Here is a 13,897-nt window from a genome sequence, read left to right as displayed (position 1 = left end):
ACCTGTTCCGGTACTTCTGGGTTCGGCACGGTGCGCAACCCGAAATCGCGCAACCCAAAGCGCCTGTAACCCAAGGTATGGCTGTACTAGAATAGGCTTTTAGAACTTCTATTCTGGTGAAAACCCAGTCATACTTTTGCTACTTGGCACTTATGAGGTCCTGATGACAATTCTGAAGAGTGCACTGGGACATTGGAAAGACCCCTGCACTGAATATATGAGAGAGATGTATGGAATTTTCAATAGTTCAGTATGTGTTGCATCCCTGAAACTTCTCGCCATTTGGGAATTGGTTGAGGAATACACAGTTACTATTAAGGATGGGAGAGAAATTCAGTTTGGGTCACTTTTCAACACGGACCTACCTAATCCATGCTTCTGGAAGCAATGCATCAACCAAAATGCAAGTAGTCATCAAAATTTGCTTTTCTTTTAATTTTGTGATTTTGGTTCTGCAAACCCACCCCTCCCTCAATGTTAAATTAGGGTCAAGTGTATCAAAAAAAGTGCACATATTAGTGCAGATAACAGAAATGCTCATAATATGGAAAACTGCTTGCAAAATGTGTGTATTAGAAGAAATATGCATCAGAATGCTGATGAATTTTTGTGAGAACTTTTCTTTATTTAATCAAACTGATGCAGAAACGTGGCAAACTGCATTTAAGAGGGGGGTGTGAGAAACTGAAATTGACAGATTTGTCTATCTCTAATTACTTTTGTTCAAGTTTATAAGTTTATTGTTCTGGCCAAAAGACCATGACAAACATGTAGCAATAGTGTTAATAAAATAATACCGAACAAGCATCCATAATATGAATCAACATCTACGATGTAAGAGAGATAAGATACCAAAGACACCAACAAGCTTAAATCCAGTTTGATTAATTACTGTTGTTAAGGAACTTTCTTCAGAATCCTTATTGATGTTTGGCACAAAGATTAGAATTCATTAAAAGGGAGCAGTAAGGAATTACTTAGCAACAAAATGAATTGAGGGAGCCACACCACTTTTACTGAGTGTGTCTCACTCAGGTATATATCATAAAGCATCTGTGCTCAGATACCTGGCAGAAGTGTGTGCTTTGTTTTTGAAAATGCTGTTTGCGCAAAACGGCTTCATAAGCTTCCTAGATGTGTTTCTGATACAGTACAGTATTAACAGTTCTGAAACTAAAACAAGGCAAAATTAAATTAGGAATGCTTATCACTAAATTGCCTTATGACTATGAAGATGGTATGCCAAGGAATTGTGTGTGTGTGTTGTTCATATATATATATATATATATATATATATATATATATATATATATATATATATGTTGAGAAGCAATAATTTGTAAGCAAAATATGTATGAAAATGTCTGTGTTTACCAAAAGTATGATCCAAACACCCCTAACATGAAATGGCGAGGCTACAGTGATTTTGGACTAGTCATTCGCATGTCTCCAGATTCATCCAATCATCCAAGAGCACTGATATCTAAACTGATGAGCAGCTGGATTTCACTCTCTGATTTATCAGCCACAAGGGAGGTGGGCATATACTTTTATCACTTACAGAAATTTACACATGCCAATATTTCACATCTACTTGTACCAAGTAGATTTATGAGATGCTGTTTAGTGAATACAAATGCATAACAGAACATCTGCAACGAAAGGAGAAGTTTTCAAGGTGGGAATGTTGCCATGGCCTACACTGAATCGAATTTGGAACATCACATCCCACACTCACATCCAAACCTTCCATAAAACTGAATATCTCTTCTATTGAATGTTGCATACAGGAGTAGAGAAAGCTCAGCCAGATTTCATCTTGAGGCTTTTAGGTTAAGTTGCCAATTTTTGAATTCAGTGGTGTGTGCGCCCAGCCAAATTTCATAGATTTCACCTTATAGACCACTTCTGACTTTGAACAAGTCTGACTCTGTGCTATAACTGAAGAGGGTGGCAGTTCAACAAGAACTGCCCTGATCCACAAGCCCAAAAGGAGGGCCAGTGTGAGTGGGTTGGTGCAGGGGTTCCAAAAACAGATGTCAAAAACATCAGAGTGATCCGTGCTAGTGCTTTATTAGAAGAAGGTGAAACTGACAAGATAGTCTCCAGAGCCCTACTGCACTCCGAAACAGCATTCATTATGTCTTGTCTGTGAGGGGCTAATATGTTAAACAAGCTAAGTAAGATGGCAATAATAATAATAATAATAATAATAATAATAATAATAATAATAATTTATTATTTATACCCCGCCCATCTGGCTGAGTTTCCCCAGCCACTCTGGGCGGCTCCCAATCAAATGTTAAAAACAGTACAGCATTAAATATTAAAAACTTCCCTGAACAGGGCTGCCTTCAGATGTCTTTTAAAGATAGGATAGCTGCTTATTTCCTTCACATCTGAAGGGAGGGTGTTCCACAGGGTGGGCGCCACTACCGAGAAGGCCCTCTGTCTGGTTCCCTGTAACCTCACTTCTCGCAATGAGGGAACCACCAGATGGCCCTCGGCGCTGGATCTCAGTTTCCGGGATGAATGATGGGGGTGGAGACGCTCCTTCAGGTATACAGGACCAAGGCCACTTAGGGCTTTAAAGCTCAGCACCAACACTTTGAATTGTGCTCGGAAATGTACTGGGAGCCAATGCAGATCTCTCAGGACAGGTGTTATGTGGTCCCGGCGGCCAATTCCAGTCACCAGTCTAGCTGCCGCATTCTGGATTAATTGCAGTTTTCGGGTCATCTTCAAAGGTAGCCCCACATAGAGCACATTGCAGTAGTCCAAGCGGGAGATAACTAGAGCATGCACCACTCTGGAGAGACAGTCGGCGGGCAGGTAGGGTCTTAGCCTGCGTGCCAGGTGGAGCTGGTAGACAGCCGCCCTGGACACAGAATTAACCTGCTCCTCCATGGACAGCTGTGAGTCCAAAATGACTCCCAGGCTGCGCACCTGGTCCTTCAAGGGCATAGTTACCCCATTCAGGACCAGGGAATCCCCCACACCTGCCCGCCCCCTGTCCCCCCAAAACAGTACTTCTGTCTTGTCAGGATTCAACCTCAATCTGTTAGCCACCATCCATCCTCCAACCGCCTTCAGGCACTCACACAGGACCTTCACCGCCTTCGCTGGTTCTGATTATTTAAAGGAACTAATAGCCCAATTAACACACCCCTTGCTTAGAGGCACCTTCCCAACCCATCTCTCAGATAAGGCAGTCAGCACGAGAAGCCTCCCCTCTCCAAACTAACTAAACCAAAACTAAGGCTTCAAAGTTTCAAAGCCGGGGTTATCTTGACTACCAAGGTGACATTTACAGGCCTCCCAGGACATTTGCACCATTTGGATCTACACAATCTGCCCCATGTGTTCTTCCGTAGTTCCCTTGGGGTCTCAAAGGAGGGGAGTTGTGTGGTGCATTTGTTACTCGGTTGCAAGCAAAATCCACAACAACAACAACAAAAATCAATCCTATCACTGTAATTGTTACAATAATAATTAGTAAGCAGTGCCACCATCCTCCAAGCCTTTGGAACCTATATCACAATCCTCCATGTTTCTTGTTCCAAGTTGGCTGTCTTAGTGCTATCTTGATACAAAGCATGCATCCTTTTACTTAGGAAGCTAGTTTATCTGGCTATATATGCAGCACCGCTGCTTTATAAAAGCACAACACCCTCCTTGAGCAGCTGCAATCATATATAAAGCTAGCCTGTTTTGCATGACAGCTGCTTTCACGGCAGAGGCTTCCTCATTGAGGGCAGCCAACCCCAGTGCAGTGTGTTTAAAGCTGCCTGCCTTATCTCAGCAAACTCATTGATCTTCATCATGGTGAATATAATTCCAGCAGGTGGAATCAATACTATCAAATAATCACCATGGCTAAAAACTGATCAAAGTCCATCTTCCTTTCCAGGTTCGCCAATTTAATGCCCTGTCACTAGACAGGGCTGGCATCATCTGATACGGTACCCAAGGCAGACCCAGGTAACATCATCCATGCCACCCTGGGGGCAACCACAGCCAGGCATAGTTCCCACATACCCAATAGGTACCATTTGTTCTCACCCAGTAAATCCCAGGGGTCTGGTCCAGTTAGTCCCAGGCCATAACATGTCTGTAGTGGTCCTGGCTCCAGGAAACAACCCAAGGGTGTTGATCCCATGCTCCATATAGGTTCCCTTTTACCAGGTCTACTGTACGTTGCATTTTGTTGGTCCCAACAAATCCCTCCAGCTTGACTGATGGCATATAAAGGAGTTAACCATATGACCCCATTCCACATCTGCTTAGTATGACCCTAATCCCTTCAGGATACATTTTCCCTTCTCGTCTCATTGCATTGACTGAGAAGGTAAGATTAGAGAGCAACTCTTATACACGCTGGGGTACTGATGGATAGGACAGGGTGCACTTGCTTAGCATAGCATTCAAATAACATTGCACCACACAATAATCATTTTTATCCAATGGCTTGAAATATGTTGGGGAAACCACCATGTCCTTGCACTGGCATCTGTGTGCAGATCCAGCAGTTATAAGAGCCAGTATTTTCTGCTGATCGATGGGTCCAATTGAGGTAGAGATTTCCACCTCCACTGTGGGAGTTGATGACAGCCAAGCTCCTGGTCTACAGGAACTACAGAAACATTTTGGCACAAGTGTGGATACAGTCAGTAGAGGAACCCTGGGACCCTTCAGATTATGATGGCTGTGACTGCTGCTATCCACTCCAGGTGCAACCTTTGAACAAGCAGACAATATCATTTAGGCACAATTCTAGGCACCTCTTCTCCTTGTACCAGTACTACACAAGTAGCTGTCGCTGAGCTGAGCTCAGCATTTCAGCAGCTTGCAATTTGCCAGAGGGCTTCCACCAGCGGGCTGAGTTGAGCCAAACCCTTTGCTTCCCCTGACACTGCAGCCACTACAGCCTGTTCTAATATGAGTTGAAGCAACCTTTCCCCAGCCTGATAGGGCAACTTCTGTGGAGCCTGGAGGATCAGTTTCACTTCTTCTTGGTAGTCTGCTAGAACTTGCACTGCTTTCAAGGCCCACCCAGATCTTGGGGCTGTTCTTGCATAAGTGCCAGTAGGAGTTTGAAGTCCCAGTTGTAAGTGGAGCGGACTTGCCATTGCCTGTGTATGCCATGGGGGTGTTCTACCTCCACCTCTGCTATTGCTCCCCAAGCATCTTGATATATGGCTATAATCCAATCAAGCAAACAGTGATTGCCTTGCATCTTCTGAGACCCATGCAGCTGCTGCCTTGGGGCTGGGTGTGCAGCCACATTGCTCACTGCCTCTCCCATCAAGAGACTCAAACTGCCCTCTCCTTCAACCCACAAATGTAACAGCCAGGCCAACAGTGTTTCACGTGGCTACTGATGAAATTACTTAGCCAGCTCCATGAGCTCACCAGATTTATCATCATGAACAGTATTCACCTAGATTGGCAGGGCTGGGGCAGCACTAACCCTACACTATTTCACTTTAGCCAGCATCAAAGGACATGCAGCCAGCCTCATCATCACTACTTCCCCTTCCTCATTCAAGGTGCTGTCCTCAGCTTTATCATCCCATCCTGATGGTGACCAAGCAAGTCGACCAAGAATAGTTGTACCCAAGGGCTATGCAAACAGTGTCCCCTTTTCTGTCCACATTGAGAAGCCAGTGTGAGCAGCTCCTTTTCCTGCTTCTCTAACTTTCTGCCTGAATCCCTTAGAACTTCACAGATGGTAGCTTGCATATCTCTTTCCCGAGCCACATCCTCCTCAATGGCCTTCGTCCACTCCTGCAAAGCCTTCAAGTCATCTCCCTGCATTTTCAACACAGGTAGAAACAGTCAGCCCACTGCTGAGGCTGCTTATCTTTCCCCAAGGGCTTTAGTGGTTAAATTCAGCCGCTCATAAGCAGCATTTATAGCTGCTGGATCTCCTTAGACAGGTGACCAATCCTGGGAAGCCCCAAGCCCATCCAGCACCTCTGCCACAGGCACCCACCCAATCTTCCTAACTCCAGCCAGGAATTTGCCATCTGGCTGCTATGGCTCCCCCAACGCATCCTTACTCTGGAATCCTGCTAACTGTGCCTATTGTCCTGATATTTTATTATGTTTTTGTATGCGTTGGAAGCTGTCCAGAGTGACTGAGACAACCCAGTTAGATGGGTGGGGTATAAACAATAACATTGTTGTTGTCATCACTATCATTATCATCATTATCCACAGATCAAAAGGAGGGCGGCTCCCATTTGAGTGTTAAAAACAATACAGCATTAAATATTAAAAACTTCCCTAAACAGGGCTGCCTTCAGATGTCTTTTAAAGATAAGATAGCTGCTTATTTCCTTTTCATTTAATGGAAGGGCGTTCCACAGGGTGGGTGCCACTACCGAGAAGGCCCTCTGTCACATTCCCTGTAACCTCACTTCTCGCAATGAGGGAACCTCCAGAAGGCCCTCGGCGCTGCACCTCAGTGTCCAGGCTGAACGATGGGGGTGGAGACGCTCCTTCAGGCATACAGGACCGAGGCCGTTTAGGGCTTTAAAGGTCAGCACCAACACTTTGAATTGTGCTCAGAAACATACTGGGAGCCAATGCAGATCTCTCAGGATCGGTGTTATGTGGTCCTGGTGACCACTCCTAGTCACCAGTCTAGCTGCCGCATTCTGGATTAATTGCAGTTTCCGGGTCATCTTCAAATGTAGCCCTACATAGAGCGCATTGAAGTAGTCCAAGCGAGAGATAACTAGAGCATGCACCACTCTGGTGAGACAGTCATTGAAATAGCAAGCGTTTGTCATGACTTGTCCTTGAGGGGCTAGAGGGGCAAACAATATCCATGCCAACAGTGCAATCCTATCCATTACTCTTACTAAAGAGTAAGCCTCATTGAGCTCAATGGGACTTACTCCCAGGTAAGTGTGTGGAGGATTGTATTCCAGGTTTACCTATTCTGATGATATTTCCCTGTTTTCCAGGCTGCTGAAACTGAAGTTTGCATTACCAGAAGAAAATTAGCAGAATGGAAGTGTATCAAATGCTGCACTGTACTCCTATTAAAAATATTTACTGTGGCACAAATTAACAAGAAGACCTCACTTTTTTTGCAATTACTCTACTGAATTGCAAGGATCTGGGACTGTCGATATGCAAAGCAACCATCATAGAATCACATTAGCTAGCAAAATTAAGTTGGAACACATTAGGTAGTAAAATGAAGCTGTATGTTTATCATTGTGTGTATTATTAATGAGGGGAATAGCTAAGGCAACAAAATTCTTTAGCATAGTTTTGCAGGATTTAAAATTTTTGTATTTTGGGGTATATCCTTTTAAAGAACTTAAAACAACCCTTTAAAACAAAACATTCAAAAATGTTTAAAATCGAGAAAAATGTTTTGAAGGAGGTAATAAAATTGAAGGATGGAATAAATTTATTGCTGTCTGAAAATATGGCATCTAATGTATAGGCCAATTTTTCTGCATCTGTTTTTCATGAATGCAGCGAAGTGAATATAATAAAGATATTAAACATATATTGAGTTCCATTATGATCTTGCAGATCTGTTTAGGATATCTTCTTAATGATACCAGCAACTTCATGAAGTCATGGCATGAAGAGAATCATTTCCTGGTTATTTTCTCCCCTTCATGCTATATTATCCACTACAGACTCACCAAAGTCCAAACGTAAACACAGTTTGGAAACATTGTACACAGGAAACTTCATGAGCCATGCAGACGTGCAGCAAAACTTTGAAAGTATGCGCGCGCGCGCGCGCGCGCACACACACACACACACACACACAATTTCTAAATATGTATTGATTGTTCTGCCTCTCCTTGCTTTTTCTCCAAGTTGGTAATGTGCTACTTTCACTTTATTGATATGGACTGATAGTAACTAACTTTAAAACACTTTTAATATCCCCCCACTTCAGGAATACACAATAGATGTTTTCTTCCGCCAAAGATGGAAAGATGAGAGATTAAAGTTTAAGGGTCCAATGAACATTCTTCGACTGAACAATTTAATGGCCAGCAAAATCTGGACTCCAGATACATTCTTTCATAATGGAAAGAAGTCAGTAGCTCACAACATGACAATGCCAAATAAGCTACTACGAATTCAAGATGACGGGACTCTCTTATATACCATGAGGTGCACATTTTATTTTGTCTTTGATCACTGTCCTGGTAAGCTGTCCTCACTTTAGCATCAAGCCAGCATGTTCCCTATTATTAACACTCTCATTTCATGGCATCCTGCAGCAAACACTTGGGTAAGCAGACTCCTAACATGGCAAAATACGCCATCCATTTCTCAGAGGTACTGGATGCAGAAAAGAACCTCATCCTTCCCAGGGCCCTGTTAATCTAAAGACCTCCCTAGTAGCCTATTCACACGTACATACCACCATTGCATGCTATGAAACTATCAGATGAATAGTTTTTGAGATGCTCCAATACAGGTGGATCAGAGATCTGTTACATTTGCAAAAAAATACATAAACTTATCAGTTTGCAAATATTGGTTCATTTTGTATGAACATGTGGATTCTAAAAAAGGAGACTGCAGCCACTGCACTCCTCTACTGATATTTCTGCTGTTGCGCTATCCAGGGCTTAGCATTTGAACCTAGGCTCGTCTCTTTCAGCCCAACCACAAGCTGTAAACCAAGCACAAACCTTGTTTGCAGCACATGGCTTGTCTATAATGAGAACACCTATGAGCCTGAGTTCAGATGAATCAATAAGCCAAAGCAAGAGGTCCAAGGAATTAGTGTGTTGCCCATGGGAACCCATATGCTTGTATGTTCATGCTAAGCCATGGTTTGACTTAGTGTTTCATGCAAACCAGTTTGCTGCATGTTTCTAGTTTTGCTAGATGAGTTTTTGCTTTGATGCATTTATTTTCTGGGCTGCTTTTATTGAAACAATCAACATTAAATTATTTATCAGTTTTATTTAAGGTACGTTCCTTTAATAGGACTTCTTTGTTCATGTGGCACGTATTTTTGAATTGAATGTTAATGGGTAACCTGTAGTTCCGTAATTTGCCATTTCATTCAGCTGGCCTTATAGTTTTGGGATCCGTTTTGTTGTGATGAGGCAGTATCCTCTGAAGGATGAAATAAAACAAATAAAGGACAAATAGAGGGTTAAGTTTTAATTGATTTTGTGTAATTAATCTCTGCAATCTGTAAATTCAGTTTATTTTTATGGAATTGGTTTTCATGACTCTTTAACAGCAGACTTAAGTATATAGTGGTCTTTTCCCTTTTAGGCTTACTGTCCAGGCTGAATGTCCAATGCACTTAGAAGACTTCCCTATGGATGCCCATTCATGCCCATTGAAATTTGGCAGCTGTAAGTAACATGGCTAAAAGCGCAGCCTCTAGCTAGTAAATATCTTACGTAGTTCAACATCTCATTTCTGCTCTTGGACTTGCTCACAATTTATGTATGCTTCAGCAACATTGTGCTGCATTATATGTTCTGGGTTTTTTATATCTAAAATAATTCATTTCCAGTGCTTTTGTCTTTGAACATGTTAGCTAATTCCCTGGGTTCTTGTTTTTCCAGAAGATATTATGGCCTAATTGCAGCATTCATCATAAGTAATGTCATTTATTGACCAATAGGTTTAAATCGTTATAGTTGCCGAATGACACAATTGTTAATACAGCACCTGGATAAGAATAATTACATACCTGATGCAGCGTGGAAAATGAAATAAGATATCTGAAAAACATGTGCTTTGAAATTACGCCAATGCAGTCCCTACACAAGCTGAAGTTTATCTTAATGTTTTGTTCTTTTGTGCTTGTATGAAGGCTGTAGCAGGTAAAATCTTCTACAATACTCTTCTAATGCAACAAATACGCTTTGTAAATTGTACAAAATAAGTGCAACTGAAAATGCATTTGCACTAAATAGTGAGCTGGTTCACACATCACTTTAAATCAAAGTTTAGTTTAACTATGATTTAAAGGTGACTGTGTAGAGAGATTGTGCATGGGATTAACATTGTGGCCCTTTGCTTATACCCAGCTCCTGCTTCTGTTGGGCTGTTTGGAGCTTTGCTATAGTTTGGCTCAGTGTTAAGTTCAACCCAAGCAAAGAACAATCCTTGGTTACAGCACATGTTTTTTTGTAGAAAGAAACGAGCCAAACCATTCCACCCTGTGCACCAGCACACTGCGCTTAAGCTTAACTATGGTTTAAAGTGATGTGTGAACCAGGCTAATATGAGGATAGGCTAACTGGTATGAGTCCATGCTTAATTCTGTTTGTGTGGTGGAAAGGTGACAATATATCTCACTAATATTTTGTTCTTCCTTTGAGAAGTATAGACTTGGCTCAGACACTACACAAAAAACAATGGCTTGTAAAATCACATGGGTTGTTGTGACATCTGAGCAGACATTTTGTGAATCAACTTTGCTTTGAAGCTAGTTTGCAGATCACACTTTGTGTAATTCTTTGTGATAAAATGTCCTTCACCAAACTAGTAATAATATACATTTTTATTGTGGTTGTGAATTACGTTTTATACATTGTGCTTTGAACTTAGGCATCAGCCTCTCAGTTAGATTTAAGCAGCTGCATCTCACCCAGGAGAAAGGATGTCTCTTTTGATGTGAATGCTCTTGCAAGTTTTCAAGGTAAAATAGGTTGAGTCACCTAAGAATTACATAATGAAAGAATCCTTTGTTGACACTCTTAGTCCACACATGGACACAGACAAACAGGAGAGCCTCAAAGGGCCTTAGGGAAGGGAGGCATTGGTGACTGAATAGGATCATTGTTTTGTCCAGGGTTTCCCAAACTTGGGTCTTCAGCTGTTTTTAGACTACAACTCCCATCATTCCTAGCTAGCAAGACCAGTGGCCAAGGATGATGGCAATTGTAGTCCAAAAACAGCTGGAGACCCAAGTTTGGGAAACCCTGGTCTAGTCAACCCTGGAAGGACTCTGGATGCCTCAGATATTAATTCCTGGACACGACCTAAAGAAAAAACAATATGTGCTCTGGTTAAGATCTAGGGAGCAAATAAAAGTAGATAACACTGATGTGTTTGAACCTTTAATTTGAATTTTTGCTGAGAGTGTGTAAAGCAGAAATCTTTTTCCAAAGCATCTCTTTGGGTGAAAAGCTGCCTTTTTCAAAGAAGAAAATGCTAATGTATAATGCTGAGAGTGTCCAATGGTTTGATGAGGAGTGCAGTTTGATGGGGAAAGGCTCTAAAAGGCTCCTGTTTTTCTTACAGGAAGTCAGGGCTAAGCAATCTTTCCTTTTGTTATTTTCAATTGGGGGGAAAAAATTAAAGGCCTTATTACCACACAAAGAGCACCAAGTTTTTTGTGATCCATGGATGCTTACTTCTAAATGCTTCCCTTAATAAAGACTGTAAAACCTTCTGGCAAGTGGTCTCAGGAGTTTTGCATTCTTGATCACAAGCTCTAAACCGTTGTATCTCAGTGCATGTCTGAGGACCACTTTAGAGCCAACTTTACAGACACAGATGATATTATTACATCTTATTTAGGCTCTCTGCTTGATGCTGTGCTATGAGTCACACCAAAATGGAACCCAGTTTCTGTAAAAGAAGTCTTACCTGTGATTCCTCAGATCAAGAGTGGGAAGGATCCAAGGGTTGATTAATATCCCTCTGAAACTTATAAAAGTAAGGCAACTTTGGTGGGCACAATTGTTGGATGCCCTTTTTACTACAATGAATTGTTCTGGCATGATCCTTTCTAGCTGGAAGAAGCAATAGTGGTACCTTTTTTTTAAAAAAAGGGTCAAGCTTGTGATCTGGGAAACTGTAGACCTATTAGCCTGCCGTCAATCAAGGGGGAGTTGTATGCAATGGAATGATTTCTTTCTTAGAATCTGAGAATATACTTACTGATTTTCAAGCAGCATTTAGAGAAGATTGTTCAACCCTTGATCACTGCCTGATCCTTGGTCACCTTCCTGAAAAATATACAAGAACCTTGTGAGTGAAACTGTTTGCTGCCTTCATGGATTTAAAGGTAGCTTTTGGTTATATTTCCAGCATCAAGTTATGGCAGAAAGTGGATGAAATTCTTGTTGATAAAAGACTTCTCACTTCTTCCTCTTTTGCCTTTGTATTGCAATAGTCTTTCACAAATCAGATGTGGTAATAAGGGACAGTTTACTAAAGATAAACCCACAAGCAAGGGAGTTAAGCAAGGATGTATACTTGCTGCTACTTTGTTTAATTTGTTCCTAAATGATCCCAGAACTGTCTGAAATGACCCAGATGGACTCCTACCAAAACTAGGTAATAGGAATGAATGAATGAAACTTTATTTGTGTCAGCCGTTGGCCATAGCACCAAAAACATTGTGATATACATAGAACAAAATAAAAAGTAAATTATATAAAACACAGTTTAGGGTCCTGAATCAGCAGGTAATAGGTAATAGGAAAATTTGTATCTTACTTTATGCAGTTTCCCCCTCCTGCTCTATACTTGGGCTAAAATGCCTGTTATCTCAGTTTTTAATCTACTGTAAGCACAATTGTTTAAAGTTCAATTATGGAAAAGAAAAGATTTTAGCTTTTGAAAACGGCATTTCCCAGCATAGGTGGGTTTTAGATGATCAAATTATGGAACAAGTTATATTGGGGGTAAAATTCAATCATGCTACATTGTGGTCTACTCACAGATACCTGGAACATGCTTTATAGAATAGAAATGTAATTGTTATTGCATTTCACACCTAATTATTGAAGCTGAGCTTGAGCAATAAGATGAGATGGTGTTTATTTATTCATCTTAAAGTATCAGATACCGTGTTTTCAGAACAATTGCCTCACAAAGTGGTTTACAATCATTAAATACATCAGCCGTCATTAAAATACAACAAATAAAATTTCTGAATTTGATTAGAATAAGGCAGATGGACAAATACTTGTTTGTCAAATGCTGTACACCTCAGTCTGGAGCTGGAGCTGGAGGTGGGAAAGACACATATAGTATAGGGTATGGGCTTCTGAGACCTGTAGCTGAGCATCCCAGCCCTTGGAGACCTTTCATTCTCAGTTCAGGGATCAGGTAGTTTTCAATTGACTGTCCTAAAAAGTGTGCAAGAGGGGATGTTCCATAACCTCTGTCCCATGATGGGGAAAAGTGAAAGTCTTCAACACAACAAAAATGGAGCTCACCATGCACGCAGAGACTGGGGGGAAAATGAGTAAGAAGCTCTACAAGAAGCTAGCACCATTCCTCTTGGATGGGAGAAAAATGATCCCTGTGCAGCAGGAGACAGTGATTGAAGAAACATCCAAGGACCAGCAATATGAGTCTTTAGCCCATTACCCTTGGCCCAGATGACATTGAGATGTCTCCCAGCACTGATCCAACAGAGGCAACCATTCGTTTACAACAGCTAACACATCCTGCAATGAAGCCACAGCAGCACACATTGCAGAAGGTTGTTGTACACCAGGAACTATTCTGGAGGAGCCTATAGGACACAGTCGGTCAGTGCAAGGGGAGCTCCTAGTGATCAGCTTGCTCTAACAATAACTATTGGTGAACTTTTCGATCCTCTGTCTGCATCTACCTCTCCTTTGCCCTGTTCCCTTTTGAAGAACTAGAGTCTCTTAAAAGGCCAACGCTCATCTAAATGGAGGTATGTTCCCTGAGTGCCACAGTCTCCAACCTAATGCATTTCCTGTGCCTGGGGCACTCAACACACCCTTGAGAATCCTGTCTCTGATTCTACAGGCCCTGGTACTACGGGATCTCTTCTGCCTGCCAGCCTTGGATTTCACGATCCCTGATCTTCAGCATGAGACTCATAGTCAGGAACCTAGACCAGCTCCTTGGCCAGTGACACTGTAGGCTCCAACTCAGTGCCTTG

At 41.8% G+C, this 13,897-nt stretch overlaps 1 protein-coding gene across 2 annotated transcripts in view; it reads left to right on the top strand.

The window, feature by feature from the left end:
• Positions 1–13,897, top strand: part of GABRA2 (gamma-aminobutyric acid type A receptor subunit alpha2) — a 70,879-nt gene that overhangs the window by 39,078 nt on the left and 17,904 nt on the right. For both annotated transcript variants that reach the window (XM_053402714.1, XM_053402715.1), the window contains 2 exons: positions 7,937–8,157; positions 9,283–9,365. In XM_053402714.1, coding sequence (XP_053258689.1) covers positions 7,937–8,157; positions 9,283–9,365 — 304 coding nt within the window. The remainder of the gene's footprint in view (positions 1–7,936; positions 8,158–9,282; positions 9,366–13,897) is intronic.

This window comes from Podarcis raffonei, chromosome 9 (genome assembly GCF_027172205.1).
Source record: "Podarcis raffonei isolate rPodRaf1 chromosome 9, rPodRaf1.pri, whole genome shotgun sequence".
Classification (NCBI taxonomy): Eukaryota; Metazoa; Chordata; class Lepidosauria; order Squamata; family Lacertidae; genus Podarcis; species Podarcis raffonei.
Note: the sequence above shows the minus strand (reverse complement) of the source record. Positions and strands in the feature narration are given on the sequence as shown.